This window comes from Hemiscyllium ocellatum, chromosome 22 (assembly GCF_020745735.1).
Source record: "Hemiscyllium ocellatum isolate sHemOce1 chromosome 22, sHemOce1.pat.X.cur, whole genome shotgun sequence".
NCBI lineage: Eukaryota > Metazoa > Chordata > Chondrichthyes > Orectolobiformes > Hemiscylliidae > Hemiscyllium > Hemiscyllium ocellatum.
Window position 1 is genome coordinate 31,650,898 of NC_083422.1, and position 21,826 is coordinate 31,672,723.

A 21,826-nucleotide genomic window follows, 5' to 3' on the forward strand; every position below is an offset into this window, starting at 1 on the left:
AAGACATAACACGGTAGCAGACATCTTTTAATGTAAAAAAGGGACAGGCCATAAATATACTGATGAATGGAGGAGGAGAAGAATCGCAGCAGAATTGATGATGCAAGTAGGAAAAGGGATCGGTAAGGATGACACTGGTATTTTTAGATTACTTCCAATCTATATGTTTCAACACTACAGTAAAGTATCCACAATAGTTTTCTTTTTCTACCACATTTGCTATTTTGTTGATAGTCCCATAATTCTTTATTAATTACCATTCACCTGTTAATGTATAGCTTTATTACCCCATATCCACTCGCGAATGTCAGTGAACCATTGACTATCCTTCCAATGTCAACACCTGGAGAAGCTGTAATATCAACAGACTGATCAGCTCCTACCAGAGGCTCAGCATACCAGTCCAGTTAAATTGCACATTCTGAATGCTAGCCCTACCACTACATACCAATACACAATTGAAGTGCTGCTCAGTAACAAAACACTCCATAACTTCTGTTATTACCCACATTCTATTTCCATAATTTAAATCTAACTAACACCACTGACTCTGAAACATCCCCCTCACCCCGACAAATATGCTTCTGTCAAGGCCAGATATTTTCAAATCAACTTGTTGAGAAAGGTTATTAACACACCCTTGAAGCAGGTGTGACTTGAACCTGGGCATCCTGGCTCAGAGGTAGCGACACCACTGCTGGACAAGAGCCACTGTTCAGAATATCCTGAAGTGCTTCATATCCAATTAACTACTTCGGAACTACAGCCTCTATTTGAAAAATTGTCAATAAGCTCACAGTCAGGTCCAGCAAACAGAAACAAGACAAATTAATAAGTGATCTGCTTGGCTTTGGGGCAGTTATCTTGTGGTTAAGGGATAAAAATTGACCAGGACACTGAACCATCTCTTTTGCTCTACTTCAAATAGTTCCATGAGATCTTTCGTAAGTAACTGAAAAGGCAGATGTAACATCCCATCCAAAAGATGGCAGCTGCAACAGTGCATCAATCCTCAGTACTGCACTGACATATCGTTCTCGAGTATGTGCTCAAGTCGTTTAGTGAGGATTGAACCAACATGCTTATTCATGGGTGGAGGCCCTAGCACAGTCAGTGCATACAGTTAGCTACACTTCCAATCCCTGCTGGTGTGCATGTGGAGTGATGCTATAATGCTTTGGCCTACTATCTCAAACTCCAGTAATTGATATATACTGTCATCTTTTTAACAAGAAACATTGAAAAAGCACCAATGAAACTGGTTCCAGCAAGAAGGGTTAACCAAAGAGAAAGGAGAAATAAAAAATGTTTTAATCTTGGCACACAAAAAAAAACTTACCCTTGTGTCTTTTATTCCAGGGCAGTCTCTTTTTAAAAGTCATTCAAGTGATGTGGGCATCATTGGTTTCGCCAGCATTTAATGGCCATCACTAATTACCAAACTCTCTAACTTTGTCATCAAGTTGAAAAACTATCAACAATCTGACTAATCGAATGCCAAACAACTCTGACATTTGAAACTAAAACTATTCACAGGTTATCAAAATAGTTGAAATAAGTAATCAAGCAGATTAAAATTACTTACCTAAAGAGTTGGTAACCAGGCTCATGGTTGTGGATTTCTGTAACGAAATAGAAAGAAATATTTGAAAACTAAATCCTGGGATGAATAACTAGAAATTTTAAAATATCTGCACACAAACTTACAATCTCTGGGGTTATAAACCGAATAATTACAATACTTCAGACAGACATAAAAGAACTATACACATACTTTTTTTTTTAAAACATTCTAATGCCTTTATAAAATCCAGTGTTACATACAACTGTTAAGTACGTGGTGTAATTGGAAAATTGTCAGTGTCCAGGGTTTGGAATGTTTGTTCACAAAATTAACTGGTTTGGCTTGGGTGAGTTTCTTTTTAAAACGCGAGTCTGCAGACATTCAAGAGTCATTTCAGGAACGATTACTGAAAATTTTATTCACCCTTACATTTTTAAGACTGCAGGAGCAAAGGCCTGCAGATACTGGAATCTGAACTGAAAACAAAAAATGATAGGAGAGTACAGCAGCTCAAGCATTATTCATGGGCAGAAAGCAAACTTACATCGAGCCTAAGTGATTCTTCAAACATTAGCTTGCTTTCATTTCCATGGATGCTACGTGATCTGCTGTTATCTCCAGCATTTTTTATTTTTAAGACTGTTTAGTTTAACTAATTCATGAACTTCCCATTCACATTTCAGAACAGTTCCTGTACTAGTTTAAAGAACACAAGAGTTAATACTTAGTTTATAGTTACTTCCAAATTTATTTTGAACAATCAAAGCACATTCCACACGAAACGACACTACATCAGCTACTGCCCTGACAAATCGCTTGCGATAAATGAGCTGCACACTGCCATTAAAAGAAAACTCGACCGGGAATTAGTTTTTAAAAAACCCAACATATGGCTAGTTTTACATTACTCCAGATTTAACAAACACCACATTGAGATAATTATTTGGTTCTACTTAGACAAAAAGTTGTTTTAAGGATTTTTCAAGACAAATTACAAAAGTTTGCTCATGTAGTAGAAATAATTATAGCCCTTTTTGAAGATTCCCTGTTCTACTTTCCCATCTTTTTAAATTTGTCCCATCCTCTCCTTTAGTACACTTCTATTAGATTTCTGAGAAAAATAAAAACATATGATAACAGACTAGAAAGCTGTTTGAACAACCTCGCCTGCTAAATCCCCTGTAAATACAAGCAGGGTGGCACAGTGGTTAGAACCCACCAGGGACCCGGGTTCGATTCCAGCCTCGGACGACTAACTGTGTGGAGTTTGCACATTTTCTGTGCCTGCATGGGTTTCCTCCCACAATCCAAAGATGTGCAGGTTAGGTGAACTAGCTGTGCTAAATTGCCCAGAGTGTTCAGGGGCGTGTATGTTAGGTGCATGAGTCGGGGTAAATGTAATAGGGAAAGAGTCTGCGTGGGATAGTCTTCAGAGAGTCGGTATGGACTTGTTGGGTCGATGGGCCTGTTTCCACACCATAGGGACTCTATAAAAAGATGAACACTAGTGAACTCAGTGATCAACACAACTTCAGGGGATTTCTTTGAAAAAGCCCGAAGCTACAAAATTGTATTGCATAGTACAGCAGAATTTAAACTCTATTGTTAAACATTACACAAGGTTACATAGGTTATATACAGAAACAAATCATTTGATTGTTCATCTTCTATTCAGCCATCTGCATCCTTCTCCCTCAAATGCCTGTCTAGATTCCGCTTCAAAGTATTTAGCTACGTGAAATGCGAATTCTACATTCTCACCACTCTTTGGGGAAAGTAGTTTCCTCTGAATTTCCTCTTTGATTATCTCTAGTTATGCTCTTCCACAAAAGAGCAACTAAGGAGACAGTAGGGCCCCTTAAAAGTCAACAAGGCCACATATGTGTGGAATCGCAGGAGATGAATGAGACACCAACAAATATTTTGCATCAGTATTGACTGGGGAGAAGGTTATGGAAGCTAGAGAACTTAGAGAAATAGTCATATCTTGAACAGTTTCCAGATTAAAGAGGTGGTGCTGCTCAAATGTCTTAAAACGCATAAAAGGGAGGATAAATCCCTGGGACGTGATCAGGTGTAGCCCAGAACCTTGTGGTGCTGTGCCCCTTGCTGAGATATTTGTATCATCGACAGTCATGGATGAGATGCCTAAAGACTGGAGGTTGGCTAATGAGGTAAACAAAGGAGGTATAGACTGGTAAGCCTGACATCAGTGGTGGGCAAGTTCTTGGAGGGGACTCTGAGGGGACAGGATTTACATGTATTTGGAAAGGCAAGGACTGATTAGGGATAGTCAACATGGCTCTGTGCCTGGGAAATGACATCTCACTAACTTGATTGAATATTTGAAGTGACAAAGACGACTAATGAAGGCACAACACATGGACGTTGCCCAAATGGACTTCAGCAAAATGGTTGATACGGCTCCGCATAGTAGATTGGTTAGCAAGCTGAGATCACATAGAATCCAGGGAGAGCTAGCCGTTTGGATACAAAACTGGCTTGAAAGTAGGAGACAGAGGCAAGTGGTAGAGGGTAATTTCTTCGACTGGAGGCGTGAAAGCAGTGGTGTGCTGCAATGATCAGTGAGAAGTCCACTGCTTGTCATTTACATAAACAATTTGGATACGTAATGATCAGGTCCTTTGAGTGTTGCCAACAAAGCAATCTTGGGGTGCAGGTTCAGAGTTCCTTGAAACTGGAATCACAGACAGACAGGGTAATGAAGGCAATGTTTGACACACTTGCCTTTATAGGTCAGAATATGGACTATTCTGGAGGTCACACTGAGACTGTAAAGGACATTGGTTAGGCCAATTTTGGAATATTGCATTCAATTCTGGTCTCCCTACTACAGGAAATATATTGTTAAACTTGAAAGGATTCAGAAAAGATTCACAAGGATGGTTGTCCAGGTTGGCGGGTTTGAGCTTTAGGGAGATACTGAATAGGCTGGGGCTATTTTCTCCAGAGTGTTGGAGGCTGAGGAGTGATGTTAAAGGTTTATAAAATCATGAGGGGCATGGACGGGTGACTATCCATGGTAGAAGAGTCCAAACCAAAAGAAAGCATAGCTTTAAAAAGTGAGAGGGGAAAGATTTGAAACAGACCCAACAGGTAACTTTTTCATGCAGAGAGTGGTATGTACATAGCTTATTCTATGAACCTGTATCCCTATAGGAGAGGGAGGAAGCTGGTACAAATGCAACATTTAGTAGATATATGGATGGGTACACAAATAGGAAGGGTTTAGAGGGGTAAAGGCCAAATGCTGGCAAAGGAGACTAGACTAAGTTGTGATACCTAGTCAGGAAGGAGTTGGACCAAAGGGTCTGTTTCCATGCTGCACAGCTCTATGACTCTAAGAAACATGGATTCCTTAATGGCTCCATTAGCTTACCAATCGACCAAAGCCTGTCAATCCTTCCAACTCAAAATGAGATTTGAATAGATGGATGTTCGATGACTGCAGTGGAGATAGTAGGCTAATCAAACTTTTTCCAGGATGCAAATCTCCATGGCTCTAAATATGTAAACCTACACATTTCAGACATCACTTGTACATTTTCCCTGCACCCTCTCCAGTGACCCTACTAACTTTTATATGGTGACCAGAATGGCTTGAAGTATGTTTAACTATGATCCAACTCAAGATTCAATACAGGTTCTTCTTACTACCATCCATCTTGAAACAAATTTCAACAATTTGCTTTTTTTTAAAAAAAAGGCCTTGGTAAACACGAGCTGCAACTTGAAATGATTGATGAATTCCTGCCGTAAGTTTCCTTTGTTTCTCTATCTGACCCAGATTTGCACTTCCTAAATGTTAAGTGAGCTCCCTATTCTTCTGACAAAGTGCAATGGTGTATCACAGGTCACACAGGAAGACAGTTGCTTTGCTGCCCATGAATATTTTAATGTTACCATTTTGAACAATTCTATGAGCCATCTAGTCAGTGAGTTAGCATCACCTCTGCTCTTATAGTTTACATTACAATCAGATTACTGCCTCCAAGCTCTCCTAATCAATTATTCTCTAATTTTAAACAAATCTTATGAGGATCTCACCCTATTGTGCAAACATAGTTGTTTACACATTTAATGAAACAATCCCTTCACAACACCCATGAGAAATTTCTGCAATTTCAAGACTCCCTTGGTTTAAGTGCTTATTGTGCAGCATAAATTATATTGCCAGTGAACAAAAAAAAATCTATAGTAGCAATACTGCTAAAACAAAAGGGTGAAAATATACAATTATTTTATCACCAATCTATTTTTACAAATATCAAGATGCACAAAGTAATCATGGTATGGAACGTTCACAAATTAGAACTGGAGCACAGTGCTAAATAATATGAAGTTATATAAAGACTGGCAAAATAATGCTTTGTAAATTAACCACTGTAATACTTTTTTATGTTGTGATAAAAGGTATTATAAAGTTAAATGCTGATCAAAGTGCAGCCCTGCCACACAAAGCAATTTATATACAACACCTCATTAGGACAGGTTACGTCTTTGCTGTTGGGTGCGGAAATTAAAAAAAACACTAGGCCAGAAAATAGCAGCTTTAGAGTACGTCATTCAGCCCTTCGAGACCATAGCTGATCATCTACTTTAATACCATATCCCTATGTTATACCCACAAACTCATGATATCATCGGTAATTAGAAATCGGTCAATCTTTTTCTTGAACCTAATGATTGAGCTCCAACAGCCCTCTAGGGGCAAACCTTTAAAAGATTAAACACCCACTCAATGAAGAAGTTTCGCTACATCTCAGTGTTAAATGGTTTGACTTTTAGACTAAAGACTATTATTTAAAAAAATCATTCGTGGATCACTGGATAGGCCAGCATTTATTGCCCATTTCGGTTTTAGATCTGTCAGCCAGAGGCATTCTTTCTATGACTATATAAATTGCTTTGTGTGGCAGGGCTGCACTTTGATCAGCATTTAACTTTATAATACTTTTTTATGTTGTGATAAAAGGTATTACAGTGGTTAATTCATGTAAGAATTTTGAAAGACAAGCAATGTACAGTAATGAGATTTTCTTTCATTCTTCTAAATTACAGAGAATGTAGGCCCAGTCTCCACAATTTCTCCTCACAGAACCGTCGCACTATCCCAGGAATTAGAGGAACCTCGATTATCCAAACAAGATGGGCGGGCACTATTTCATTCAGATAATTGGTTACTCAGTTAATTGATTTTCTCTGGGCACGGAGTTTTCTGGTGGTTTGTTCTGTATGAACGCCACCCTCTGCTTGGAGGGGGTGTTGTCCCTTGGGTCCCTTTTACCTCTTTTCTCCTCTCGCCCTAAACCTATGCTCGCTAGGTTGAGTATTTACTTGAGCATTTACCCTATCCAGGCACCTCATGATTTTATAAACCTTTATAAAGGTCACCCCTCAGCCTCCGATGCTAGGGAAAATAGTCCCTGACTATTCAGCCTCTCCCTCTGGCTCAAATCGTCCAACCATGGCAACATCTTCATAAATCTTTTCTGAGCCCTTTCAAGTTTCACTATATCGTTTTGATAGGAAGGGAGACTAGAATTGCACACAATATTCCCACAGTGGTCTAACCAATGTCTTGTACAGCTGCAACATGACCACCCAACACCAAGACTCCATGCACTGACCATTAAAGGTTGTTACAGTAAAAAAATCATATCATTTAAAGAAAAATTGGACTGCTTAAGACTTTAAGGTGGAGTGAAGAAGGGAACAGAAATACTTATAAGTAAAAGGAATATTTGAATTGGGTCTATACAACGGTTGTATCCCTTATCAGCTAGAGAATGTGTTTTTATTAGATTAGATTAGATTACTTACAGTGTGGAAACAGGCCCTTCGGCCCAACAAGTCCACACCGACCCGCCGAAGCGAAACCCACCCATACCCCTACCCTTGCATCTGCCCCTTACCTAACACTACGGGCAATTTAGCATGGCCAATTCACCTGACCCGCACATTTTTGGACTGTGGGAGGAAACCGGAGCACCCGGAGGAAACCCACGCAGACACGGGGAGAATGTGCAAACTCCACACAGTCAGTCACCCGAGGTGGGAATTGAACCCGGGTCTCTGGCGCTGTGAGGCAGCAGTGCTAACCACTGTGCCACCGTGCCACCAAAAAGGCTTTTTGTGACACACGCTCAGTGTGTGATATGAGCCATTGTCAGTCAATGAAATGCTTTGGAATTCAAAATGTACTCACAATCCAGAACAGTTATCTGCTGAAACACGACCACTGTCACTTATTAGTCTGAAGGAACATCCTTTCTGGTTTATTAATTACTGTAAACTTACTGGTGCAACTTCGAACTGAAGTCCAAAAGAAGTCCAAAGACTTTGGAATATGTACAGTAGATTTCCTTTTTCCATTGTTCATGCTGGATGCTTTGCTCCACTCAAGATCTGCAAAACTTTAAATGGTGACATCCCTTCCTGCTTTTGACCTAAGCAGCTGATTGGCTGTACATGCTACTGTTTTTCACATGCATACTAAAAACATTTATATGTTTTAGTAAAGCTGGAGAATTGAAGATTGACTTCGCAATTGTTCACCGATTACAGTATGTATGAAAGCAGAATTACCATCAGTTGTGGCTAGTTCTCAAGCTGTCTAGTAAATGGCTTCAAAAGCTAATGAGATCAGAAAACATTGAATAATGACCAAAAGGTTTTACAGGATTTATCCCAAATGTTGGACACACCTAACTTAGAACAAGCTTAGCTACTTAAAACTTTTTGTTTGATAGTCGTCTTGCCTCAAAGGCTCGGATAATAATTGTCATATTTGTGTGTTGATTCATGTAAAGGAATCTCTAATAGGTAAATCCAGCATTTTATTAGTGTTATCGTTGGGGAACAGCCAGTTTACCACATTAAATCTGGGGTGGTATATTCTGCTGTGATCCATTGTCAGGAACAAGGAGATGGGATTAGACAATCTCCTCTCTTAACTATCTAATTCTGATCTAAAAGAATTAACAAATTCTGCTTTAACTACATTTTAAAGCAAACCTGTTCAAAAGGGGCATGTTGCACCCGAACTGGAGGGGAAACCAATATCTTGGCCAGGTTTGCTAGTGCTGCAAGGGGGGGGGTTTAAAACTAGATAAACTAGATTAGGGTAGTGGGATCCTCGACAACTTGGAGGCAAGCGTGAAATTGGAAGGAGCTACAATAATCAGAAATAGTAAGAGAGAGATCAGGGTGGAGCATGACATGGAGCGAGGAACGCCTGTTGGATTAAGTTGCACCTATTTCAATGCACCACGGCTGACAGGTAAGGTTGATGAACTCAAGGCATAGATAGGTATGTGGGATTGGGATATTATAGCCATTACTGAAACATGGCTGAGGGAGGGACAGGACTGGCAGTTAAGTGTGCCTGGGTGCAGGTGTTTTAGGTGGGATTGAGGTGGTGGAAAGAGGAGAGGGGGGCATTACATTTTTGATGAAGGTGAGTAGGACAACAGTAATCAGATGAAATAACCAAAGGATCATCCAGTGAGGCTTTGTGGGTGAAGCTAAGAATTAAGGGGGTGGTGATATTATTGGGGTTGTGCTGTAGGCCCCCATATAGTCAATGAAATTAGAAGAACAAATATGCCGGGAGATTGGAGAGACTTGCAGGAGCAATAGGGTTGTCACAGTAGGGGATTTTAATTTTCCTACCATAGACTGAGAGTGCCATAGCATTAAGGGCTTGGATGGGGTCAAATTTATTAAGTGAATTCAGGAAAATTCTGTCAAGTAGTATATAGAGGCCCCTACTCGGGAAGGGCAAAACCCAACCTACTCTTGGGAAACAGGGCAGGACAGGTGACTGAAGTGACAGTGAGGGAGCACTTTGGGACCAGTGACCATAGTGCTGTTCATTTTCAAAACAGCTATGGAGAGGGGCAAAACTGGTCCACAGATTTACATTCGAAATTGGGGCAAAGTGAGTTTGGATGGAATTAGACAGGAACTTGCAGGGGTTGATTGGAGTAGTTTGTTTGCAGGCAAAGGGACCTCCACCAAGTGAGAGGTCTTTAAAAGTGAGATAGCTAGAATTCAGGGTCTATATGTTCCTGTGAGGGTGAAAGGCGAGGTAGATAGGAATACAGTACCATGGATGAAGAGGTATTGAGGCTTTGACCATAAAAAAGGGTAGGGTGGTATGGCTCAGGTACAGGCAGCTGGGATCAAAGGAAGCCCTAGCGGAGTATAGAGGATCGAGAAGTTTACTGAAGAAGAAAATCAGGAAGGCAAAAAGGGCGGGGGGGGGGGGGGGGGGGGGGGGGGGGGGGGGGGAGATGAGATAGCCTTGGGTGAGAAGTTTAGGGTTAACCCAAAGAGGTCACTGAAGTTTCATAAAGGAAAAAGAATAACTAGAGAGACAATAGGACCCCTCAAGAACCAAAGTGGACATGTATATTTGGGCAGCATGGTAGCACAGCGGTTAGCATTGCTGCCTCACAGCACTCGAGACCTGGGTTCAATTCCCGCCTCAGGCAACTGTCTGTGTGGAGTTTGCACATTCTCCCCATGTCTGCATGGGTTTCCTCCAGGTGCTCAGTTTTCCTCCCACTGTCCAAGATGAGCAGGTTAGGTGAATTGCCCATGCTAAATTGCCCATAGTATGAGGTGAAGGGGTAAATGTAGGGGTCTGGGTGGGTTGCTCTTCAGAGGGTCAGCGTGGACTGGTTGGGCCAAAGGGTCTGTTTCCACACTAAGTAATCTAATCTAATCGAAAAAGTCTGCTCCCTGTTCAGGAGACTAGGCAGTAGCATACAGTGTGTGAAACCCGCCCCATGACTGCCCCCAACCTTGCACCCACATCCACTGTCCAACCCGCGCCCCCACCCCACTCCCCAGGCAGCCGGACTATACACCAACAGCAAGACTGCTGCTGAGGTGTGTGTGTGCGTGTGTGTGTGTGTGTGTGTGCGTGCACACGTGTGTATATGTGTGCATTTCCAAATAGTACACGTGCGCACACACAACTTTTTAACAGGTTCCACCTCTGCCCTGTACAGGACAATGTTGGAGAGATTATCTGGGGATGGGGGGGTTTAGGGTACACTTGTGTAGAACTCCAGGCAAAGTGGGAAGAGCAAGAGAGGGTAGGAGGTCAGTCATATGGACACGGTCCTGGGCTGTCCAGGACTGTTCTTGGCAGCATTTCAGTGAGCTGAGTTAGTTTTTAAACCAATGTACCTGTAAACAAAAGATGCAATTAGGGTTAACGTAAGGTTTCTATCCGGACCTTGAGATCTCATTCAGATAATCCGAAATTCAAATAATTGATATTCAGATAATTGAGGTTCCTCTGTAACCTGGTGAGATTCCACTGCATTCCCTCTGTAGCAAATGTATTCTTCCTTAGTCAAAGGACCAGAACTACATATTCCAGGTGCAGTCTCACCAGTGAACAATAAGGAAGAGGAGGAATAGGACACTGGTATCTTCAAGCACACCTCACTATTCTAAAAGATCATGTCACAACACAGGTAACCCCCCCCCCACTTAATTTAGACCAGTAACACAGAAAAGATTTATCCTGTGCAGTAATCTGTGAAAATTCCAGAGGCCAAGAACTATCCCAAAGGCCACTATTTCTTAAAGCATAACTTCTACAATAAATAAATAAATAAATAAATAAAAAGTTGTTAAGAGAGAATAATTAACTAACAACTGCTTACAACTCCTTTGTCCAACCAGTCTACGATACTAATCCGATAAAACTTTGACTAAGATTTACCAAAAATTCAAATTTCAAAACTAGCCAGCTGGCAAATCTTCTCTTGATATCTTCCTGTCTTTTCTTCTTAGGGTTTCTGTTTCACAGGTCACTGAGCGATAAAGGTACCTTTAAGAGAGAGTTATTCTCCAGACAGTCTGCATATGTTGGTGGCTTGGCAGTTCTCCTCCAACTGTTCAATTTTTCCTTATCCGATACCCCAAACCATCAGATTGTTTCATTGGTTTTTAAGATTATCAAAATACTAAATTCAAACTTGATTTTGGGGTAGAATTTAAACTGATTGGCCAAATTCTAATTTGTTTAGTCATCTCCAGGCAACCTAGCTGGTCTAGCTGTTCAACCAAATGTTACATTGTATCTTGTTCAGAACACTTGGTGATGTCAGATAGTTCTGCTAGCTTTTAACTCAAAAAAGGTACAGTACATTTCTACACCTTCATAACAATAATCACTGATCTACCCCCTGCCTCAACTTGTTCGTTTCAGCTCCTTGATGCACTCAGGTTTTTGAAATATCAGAGTGATCTCTTCTTTAAATACTTTGTGACCTAGCCTCCACAACATTTTAATGATACAGAATTCCAGATATTCACTACTTTCTAAAGAACATTTCTTCGCATCTCAGTTTTAAATGAATGCCCCCTAGATTGAGAACCCCACTAGTTGAAATATCTTCTCAACACATCTTACACATTGTGCTCCAGTCTGAATTATTAATGCTATGCACTGCAAGCACCAGGGTAGAAGGTAATCCTCCAATTTCAGGCACTTTCCGGATATTAGCTGTGCCTTTGGGCCAGAGGTCAAAGACAGCAAAGTGTTTATTCACAGATAATAACTGAGAAAGGAGAAGTCCATTTAAGCTATTCATGTGCACCACCAAGTGGCCAGCATCAAAGCAAGATACCAGTGCCGAGGTGAAAGAAAACAGGAAACTCAAAAGTTAAGCAAAAGCAAGGAAATGAAAGAGAAATGAAATAAAGTAACTGGTGGAATAGCCTTCATAAATCTTTCTAAAGCACTTTAAACCCAGCTTTTTATTGTTAACATTGTTTAAACCAAATTTGTAACTTCAGATTCCATCATTGAAACTACTGCATGAAACTACCAAAGTTGATTATGCTTTAAGCAAACAACAAGTTTTAACTTAAGCTATTTAAGTACAAATTTAAAATGAGCATTGTCCAACAGATTACACTATCCTATGACTTTTAGGAGTATTTAGAAACCAAGTTATTTCTATTCAACTAATGCTGTATAATCTTACAAGCTTTAAAAGAGTATTAAAAATTTGGTAGTTGGTTTAGAAAACTACTTGACTAATTCTACAAAAAAAAAACTCTTCATGCTATTGAATTAAACTAAAAATTTTACATTCTCAATTCTTGTCAACTTTAGAGTTTTCTGACTATGCCAGAGATTTTTACAATGGTAGGAACACTATTAACTGTACTGAGTTCACTTGAGAGAACAGCTGAATTTACAAATGCAAATTCAGATTAAGCATCTAAATCAGATTACTTCAGACAATGGAAGCAAGTCTAATGGATTCAAATCAACACCACAGAATCTCAAGAGACCACCATCTGATCCATCACGTCTGTATGAGCTTGCTAAATGAACATTATGACTGAGCCATTCTCCCACATTTTCCCTGTTCCCTGAAACATTATTTGAATATAAATAATTGCCTTAATACCAGAGCGCTTCAGTTGATCAGATCTAATCTCAGAGGCCCTGCCATGTTCAGTCACCAGTGGTGATGGACAATTCATAAAGCCATTGGAGAAGGTGGCTCCACAAATATTCCCACCCTTAACTATGGATGAGCCCATATCAATGAGGCTAAAGCATTTGCAACAATCTTCAACTAGAAGTGCCAAGTGAATGATCCATCTTTGCCTCTACTAGTGGTCCCCAGAATTACAGATACAATCTTCAGCCAATTAGATTCACTCTACTTGATATCATGAAATATTTGGAGTCTTGATACTGCAAATGCTATGGGCCACAACAACATTCTGGCACAAGTACGGAAGAGTCACTCTCCGGAAATGCTGTTCCCCTAGCCAAGCTCTTCCAGTACATTTAAAACATGGACAGAGTCATAGATGTACAGCATGGAAACAGACCCTTTCATCTAATTCATCCATGCTGACCAGATATCCCAACTCAATCTAGTCCCACCTGTCAGCACCCGCCCATATCCCTCCAAACCCTTCTTATTCATATAACCATCCAAATGCTTCTTAAAATGTTGCAATTGTACCAGCTCCACCACTTCCTCTGGCAGCTCATTCCATACACGCACAACCCTCTGCATGAAAAGGTTGCCCCTTTAGGTCTCTTTTATATCTCACCCTAAACCTATGCCTTCTCGTTTTGGCCTCCGCAACCCCAGGGAAAAGACTTTGCCTATTTAGCCTATCCATGCCCCTCAATTTTGTAAACCTCTATAAAGGTCACTCCTCAGTCTCCGACACTCCAGGGAAAACAGCCCCAGCCTGTTCAGCCTCTCCTTGTAGCTCAGATCCTCCAACCCTGGCAACATCCTTGTAAATCTTTTCTGAACCCTTTCAAGTTTCACAACATCTTTCCGATAGGAAGACCAGAATTGCATGCAATATTGCAAAAGTGGTCTAATCAATGTCCTGTACAGCCGCAACATGACCTCCCAACTCCTGTATTCAATGCTCTGACTAATAAAGGAAAGCATACCAAACGCCTTCTACCTGCGATTCAATTTCCAAGGAGCTATGAACTTGCACTCCAAGGTCTTTGCTCAGCAACACTCCCTAAGACCTTACCATTAAGTGTATAAGTCCTGCTAAGATTTGCTTTCCCAAAATGCAGCACCTCGCATTTATCTGAATTAAACTCCATCTGCCACTTCTCAGCCCGTTGGCCCATCTGGTCAAGACCCTGTTGTAATCGGAGGTAACCCTCTTTGCTGTCCACTACACCTCCAACTTTGGTGTCATCTCAAACTTACTAACTGTACCTCTTATGCTCGCATCCAAATCATTTATGTAAATGATGAAAAGTATAGGGCCCAGCATCAATCCTTGTGGCACTCCACTGGTCACAGGCCTCCAGTCTGAAAAACAACCCTCCACCACCACCCTCTGTCTTCTACCTTTGAGCCAGTTCTGTATCCAAATGGCTAGTTCTCCCTGTATTCTGTGAGATCTAACCTTGCTAATCAGTCTCCCATGGGGAACATTGTCGAACGCCTTACTGAAGTCCATATAGATCACATCTACTGCTCTGCCCTCAATCTTCTTTGTTACTTCTTCAAAAAAAGTCTCAAATCAAGTTTGTGAGACATGATTTCCTACACACAAAGCCATGTTGACTATCCCTAATCAGTCCTCATCTTTCCAAATTCATGTACATCCTGTCCCTCAGGATTCCCTCCAACAACTTGCCCACCACCAAGGTCAAGATCCCTGGTCTATAGTTCCCTGGCTTGTCCTTACCACCCTTCTTAAACAGTGGCATCACGTTAGCCAACCTCCAGTCTTCCTGCACCTCACCTGTGACTATCGATGATACAAATATCTCAGCAAGAGGCCCAGCAATCAATTCTCTAGCTTCCCACAGAGTTCTAGGGTACACTTGATCAGGTCCTGGGGATTTATTTACTTTTAACAGTTTCAAGACATCCATCACTTCTTCCTCTGTAATCTGGACATTTTGCAAGATGTCACCATCTATTTCCCTACAGTCTATATCTTCCATATACTTTTCCACAGTAAATACTGATGCAAAATATTCATTTAGTATCTCCCCCATTTTCTGTAGCTTCACATAAAGGCCACCTTGCTGATCTTTGAGAGAATAGGGCCCTTCAATGTGGAAAATTACCACCCCATCAGTCTACTCTCACTCATGTGATGGAAGGTGTCATCAACAGTGCTATCAAAGAGCACTTGCTCAGCCGCAGTAATGCCTCATCTGGGTTCTGCCAAGGACACTCAGCTCCTGGCCTCATTACAGCTTTGGCTCAAACATAGACAAACAACCGAATTCCATAAGTGAAGTGAGATTGACAGCCCTTGACATCAAGGCCACATTCCACTGAAAGTGGCATCAATGAGCCCAGCAAAACTGCAATCAATGGAAAGCAGTGAGCAAACTCTCCATTGGTTAGAGTCATACCTAACACATCGGAAAAAAATTATGGTTTTTGGAGGTCAGTCATCTCAGCTCCACGACCACTCTGCAGAGTTCCTCAGGATAGTGTATAGATCCAATCATCTTCAGCTGCTTCAATGACCTTCGTTCCATCATAAGGTTCCATGTGGGGATGTGCACTGATGACTAAACAATGTTCAGCCCCATTTGCGACTCCTCAAATACTGAAGCAGACCATGTTCAAACGCAACAAGATTTGAACAATATCCAGTCTTGGGCTGACAAATACCCACACAATGACCATCTCCAATAAAAGGTGAATCTAACCACCACCCCTTGACATTCAGATGTTGTTAACATCAGCAAATCTGCACTATCCTCCTCCTTGGGGAGACCATTGGCCAGAAACTGAACTGGACTCAACTTAAACAGTGGCTATGAGAGCAGGTCAGATGCCAGGAATACTGTGACAAGCAATTCACCTCCTGACTCCCCAAAGCCTACCTACCATTGACAAGGCACAAGTCAGGAGTGTGATCAAATACTTCCCATTTGCCTGGACAGGTGCCGTTTGACACCATCCAGAAGTAGAAAATGTGTTGCTGGAAAAGTGCAGCAGGTCAGGCAGCATCCAAGGAGCAGGAGAATCGATGTTTCGGGCATGAGCCCTTCTTCAGGATGCCTTGGATGCTGCCTGACCTGCTGCGCTTTTCCAGCAACACATTTTCAGCTCTGATCTCCAGCATCTGCAGTCCTCACTTTCACCATCCAGGAGTAAACAGCCCACTTTGATTAGCGTTACATACATAAGCATTCACTCCCTCCACCACCACTCAGATTTAGCAGTGGGTTCTGTTCATAAGGAACCTTAGACAGCATCTTCCAAACCCATACCCACTTTGATCTAGAAGGACAAGAGCAGCAGGTACATGGGGACACTACCACCTGCAGCTTCCGCTCCAAACCATTCACCATCCTGACTTAAAGATATTATTTCCATTCATTCACTGTTGCTGGGTCAAAATTCAGAAATTCCCTCCCTAAGAGCATTGTGGATATACCTACAGCACAAGGAGACAGCTCTTTCATCTTCTACAAAACATGCATAATATTGGAATTAAATTTTCATGTCACAGGTAAAACAGACATCTTTTTAAAAAAAATTAAGGGCAACTGCCAAAATGGAGTCTTCAAGTGTGAATCACAAGTTTGGCCTAATGGGGAAAGCAAATAGTGTTGGTACTTCAAAGGCATTGTAGTATTAAAAGTAGGAAGATCTTGCTAAGACTATACCGTCCAAAGATGTGCAGGTTAAGACAGACTATTATTGAAATACTGTGACCATTTTGGGTCACTTATCTAAGGAAAGATAAATTGGCATTTGAGGCAGTCTCGAGAAAGTTCACCAAGCTGATAGCAGGTACAAAGGGATCCCGATGAAGGGCTTTTGCCCAAAACATTGATTTTCCTGCAACTCAGATGCTGCCTGACCTGCCGCGCTTTTCCAGGACCACACTTTCAACTCTAATCTCCAGTTTCTGCAGTACCCACTTTTGCTTTTAGGAGGAATGGTCAAACAGGCTGGCCCTGTATTTATTGGAATTTAAGGATGAGAGGTCACCTCATTGAAACATGGAAGATTCTTAGGGGCCTTGACACATTGGATGCGGAAGATGAGTATCGAACTTCAGGGCATAATCTCAGAATAAGAGATTGTACATTTAAGACAGATAAGAGGAGAAACTTCTTCTCTGATAAGGTTGAGAATTTGAGGAATAATTTATTGCAGAGGACTGTCAAGTGTGAGATGTTATGAATATTCAAGATTTTAACCAGTAAGGGAATCAAGGGTTATGTGGGAAAAGATCAGAAAATGAAGTTGAGGATGATCAGATCAGCTGCGATCTTACTGAATGACAGAGCAGACATGACAGACTGGATGCTGGATTAGTGGTGCTGGAAGAGCACAGCATTTCAGGCAGCATCCAAAATGCAGTGAAATCGACGTTTCGGGCAAAAGCCCTTCATCAGGAATAAAGGCAGTGAGCCTGAAGCGTGGAGAGATAAGCTAGAGGAGGGTAGGGGTCGGGAGAAAGTAGCACAGGGTACAATGAAGGTGATAGGTCAGGGAGGAGAGGGTGGAGTGGAGAGGTTGAAAAGGAGGAGAAAGTGAGGTCTGCAGATGCTGGAGATCAGAGCTGAAAATGTGTTGCTGGAAAAGCGCAGCAGGTCAGGCAGCATCCAAGGAACAGGAAATTCGATGTTTTGGACATAAGCCCTTCTTCACCTGCATAGGTGGAAAAGGAGACAGGCAGGTAGGGCAAGTCCAGACAAGTCATGGGGACAGTGCTGAGCCGGAAGTTAGGAACTAGGATGAGGTAGGGGAAGAGGAAATGAGGAAACTGTTCAAGTCCACATTGATGCCCAGGGGTTAAAGTGTTCTGAGGTGGGAGATGAGGCGTTCTTCCTCCAGGCGTCTGGTGGTGAGGGAGCAGCGGGGTGAAGGAGGCCCAGGACCTCCATGTCCTCGGCAGAGTGGGAGGGGGAGTTGAAATGTTGGGCCACAGCGCGGTGTGGTTGATTGATGTGGGTGTCCCGGAGATGTTCCCTGCACCACTAATCCATGACAGACTGGATGGTCTACTTCTGCTCCTACATCATTTGGTTTTTGGTGATTGGAAACCCAATTAGAGCATGTTAAAAGGTTGGGAATTAGATTAGATTAGATTCCATACAACGTGGAAAAAGGCCCTTCGGCCCAAAAAATCCAAACTGATCCTCCGAAGAATAACCCACCCAGACCCATTTGCCTCTGACTAATGCACCTAACATTATGGGCAATTTAGCATGGCCAAATCTACCTAACCTGCACATCTTTGGACTGTGGGAGGAAACCGGAGCACCCAGAGGAAACCCACGCAGACATAGGAAGAATGTGCAAACTCTGCACAAATAGTAGCCTGAAGCTGGAATCGAACCTGGGTCTCTGGCACTGTGAGGCTGCAGTGCTAACCACTGAGCCACCATGCCACCCCAAAAACAGAACTCACATCTTGACTCCTCAAAACTTGCCCATCGCTCAAGACCCAAAGTTAAGATTGGGAATGGAATATTCACCATTTGCCTGGATGAACACAGCTCCAAGATTCAAAAAACTTGATATCACCCAGGTTAAAAGCAGTCTGCATAATTAGTGTCCCATCCATTAACACACAGTAACAGCCACATCCATGATTTGCAGTGCAACACCAATAAAGGTTTCTTTGATAGCAACTATTGATCCAATTACCTCTTTTACCCAAAAGGAGGGGGGCAGTGGATATGTGGAAGTAATACATCAAGTTCCTTTGAAAGCTACTCACTATTCTGACTTGGAAGGGACATCCCTCACTGTTACAGGGTCAAATTCTTGGAATTTCCTCCCAGCACTCTTGGTGTCTCTACACAAGCTGGGCTGCAGCAGCTGAAAAAGTAGCTCACCAGCAACTTCTCAAGGGCAATTAAGGAAGACAATAATTGCATTTGAAGCACACATCCCATGACCAGCTTTCAAGAATGAGCTAAAAAGAAGTCAGGCATCACAATTAAAAGAATAATGTGTTCCCCAAAAAGTCTATATGATCAATTATCTGATTGCACTGTGTGGAACTTTAAGACAAACTGGATGTGGAATGCAAACTAAATTTTAGAAATTACTTTCTTGTAAATCACCTTGGATATCTTGACTAAAAGGCACTATTCAAATGCTCAACATTTGAGAAAAATGATTAAGACATAATATAAATTCATCGTTCTCTTTCAAATAACATGCATAAAGTTCAGAGCTTGGCTGCACAGGTAAACAGGCTTTTTTTTGAGAGCACAATATTAACTACCAATTTAATAATCAACCTTGGTATACAGATTTGACAAATGTATTATTGACGTCAAAACAATAATGATTGATTTTAATATGATCAAAAATATCTTTAATAGCTTGTAATACTCTGAGTTTCCACAATAGCAAGAACTTTCAAAAGTTGATTGGGGGCAGATGTTCGCAGCTCAAAATGGAAAGCCTTCAGAAATGAGAGAACGAGAGTCCAGAGAAAGTACATTCCTGTTAGGATGAAAGGCTGGTAGGTTTAGGGAATGCTAGATGACTAAAGAAATTGAGGGTTAAGAAAAAGAAGGAAGCGTATGTCTGGTATAGACAGGATAGCTTGAGTGAATCCTTAGGAGAGTATAAAGGCAGTAGGAGTTTACTTAAGAGGGAAATCAGGAGGGCAAAAATGGGACATGAGATAGCTTTGGCAAATCGGGTTAAGGAGAACCCAAAGGGTTTTTACAAATACATTAAGGACAAAAGCTAACTAGGGAAAGAATAGGACCCCATAAACATCAGAAAGACAGCCTTTGTGTGAAGCCACAGGAGATTGGGGAGATACTAAACGAGTATTTTGCATCAGTGTTTACTGTGGAGAAGGACATGGAAGATATTTGCATATTGCATGCAATTCTGGTCTCCTTCCTATCGGAAGGAAGTTATGGAACTTGAAAGGGTTCAGAAAAAACTTACAAGGATGTCGTGAGGGTTGGAGGATTTGAGCTATAGGGAGAGGTTGAATAGGCTGTGGCTGTTTTCCCTGAAGCATCAGAGGCTGAGGGGTGACGTTATAGAGGTTTATAAAAATCAGGAGGAGCATCGATAGGATAAACAGAAAGTCTTTTCCCTGGGGTAGGGGGAGTCCAGAACTATAGAGTATAGTTTTAGGGTAAGAGGGGAAAGAAAGATATAAATGAGATCCAAGGGACAACTTTGTCCACACAGAGGGTGGTACGTGCATAGAATGAGCTGCCAGAGGAAGTGGTGGAGGCTAGTACAATTGCAACATTCAAAAGGCATCTGGTATAGGAATAGGAAGGGTTTGGAGAGATATGGGTCAGGTGCTGGCAAGTGGGACTAGATTAGGTTGGGGTATCTGGTCCGCATGGACGAGTTGGACTGAAGGGTCTGGTTCCGTGCTGTACTTCTCTATGACTCGAACAACAGTTCACAGTTGAAGTCTTCAGTCCTTCTTCCTAACATCAGCAACTTCGGACTAAATTTCCCGTTGTGAACTTGAATATTGTCTTAGGTATTTTCTTGAGTGTAGTCTTATTGGTTACTCCATTAGCAAGCCAAACACCTTACTTTCACATACTGCCTGGTATTCATTTGTACAATGGTGTTAAACAATACAATAACTGTACTCATTTTGATCAGTACATCCTTTATATGTACAGCTCTCCAATTTCATTGCAGACTGATAAAATAACTAAGGCAAGGCCAACACACAACAGGCTTTGTTTTTCTTTGCACTGTCATACGATTCAATTAGAGTTTATATTTAATTAATATCTATATTCCACTATGTTGGGTCACCTTGCTCAATATAAAGTAACTTTAAAATGTTCTCCCACATTCTAGTCATATGCATCTGGTTAAAATCTGTCTAACAATGTCTGCTTAAAACTGGTCTGTAGATGTTTATTTCCGTATTTTTAGGCTCAGTGTTCATAGCCACAGGGGAGGGTTTAATGTTAAAACAAATCAGTCAAGCACCTGCAACCAGGAACATTCAAAACAGTGAATGCGAGACATATCAACTACACAAACTTTTATTAGTGTCAGTCGTTGCGAAAACAATTTAATTGCCCAGATCATTAGTATCTGAAACCATATGACACCTCAATGCTTTCTGCGCAAAACACTTCTGCACATAAATTTTAATTTAATAAGCACAGTAAATAATATTCAACACTTTCCAAAAATAGCTTATGCTCAATACGTCAACTCTCCTGCTCCTCGGATGCTGCCTGAATGGCTGTGCTTTTCCAGCACCACACTTTTCGGCTCTGACCTCCAGCATTGGCAGTCCTCACTTTCCCAAAGTGGCCAACATTCTACAGCACAATGATTGCCTTTATATCAATGTTATAAAATATTCAATGCAGAAAACACTAAGGCACTTAATTTTTTGTTTTACCTAAAGTTGTCAACTTATTAATCAAAGTCTATTAAACCACAATGGATGGGCATGAAAAAAAACTTTCCGCATTGTTTCTTCTGTAGCTCTAACATTCCTTTTAAGATTTGGGAAAACTAGTCATGTGCATTCATGCTACATGCTTCACTCTAAGTTTCTCACAAATTCTGCAGCAGGAAGCTCAACAGGTGCAGGACCAACCACTCTTTGCATATTTATATTAAACAAAATCAAAGATATAGAATGAGACTGACACCCCCATACGAGGAATCAAACAGCTTTATAATCACAACAGATGTTAATTCTAGCTTTAAAAGAATCAAGGAAAGGAGAAAGAAAAGCTTGAAT

General features: G+C 41.3%; 1 protein-coding gene across 1 annotated transcript in view; it reads right to left on the reverse strand.

Moving 5' to 3' along the window:
- abraxas2 (abraxas 2, BRISC complex subunit) overlaps positions 1-21,826 on the reverse strand; it is a 47,599-nt gene that overhangs the window by 23,819 nt on the left and 1,954 nt on the right. Inside the window, exon 3 of the mRNA XM_060842017.1 lies at positions 1,586-1,622. Coding sequence (XP_060698000.1) covers positions 1,586-1,622 — 37 coding nt within the window. The remainder of the gene's footprint in view (positions 1-1,585; positions 1,623-21,826) is intronic.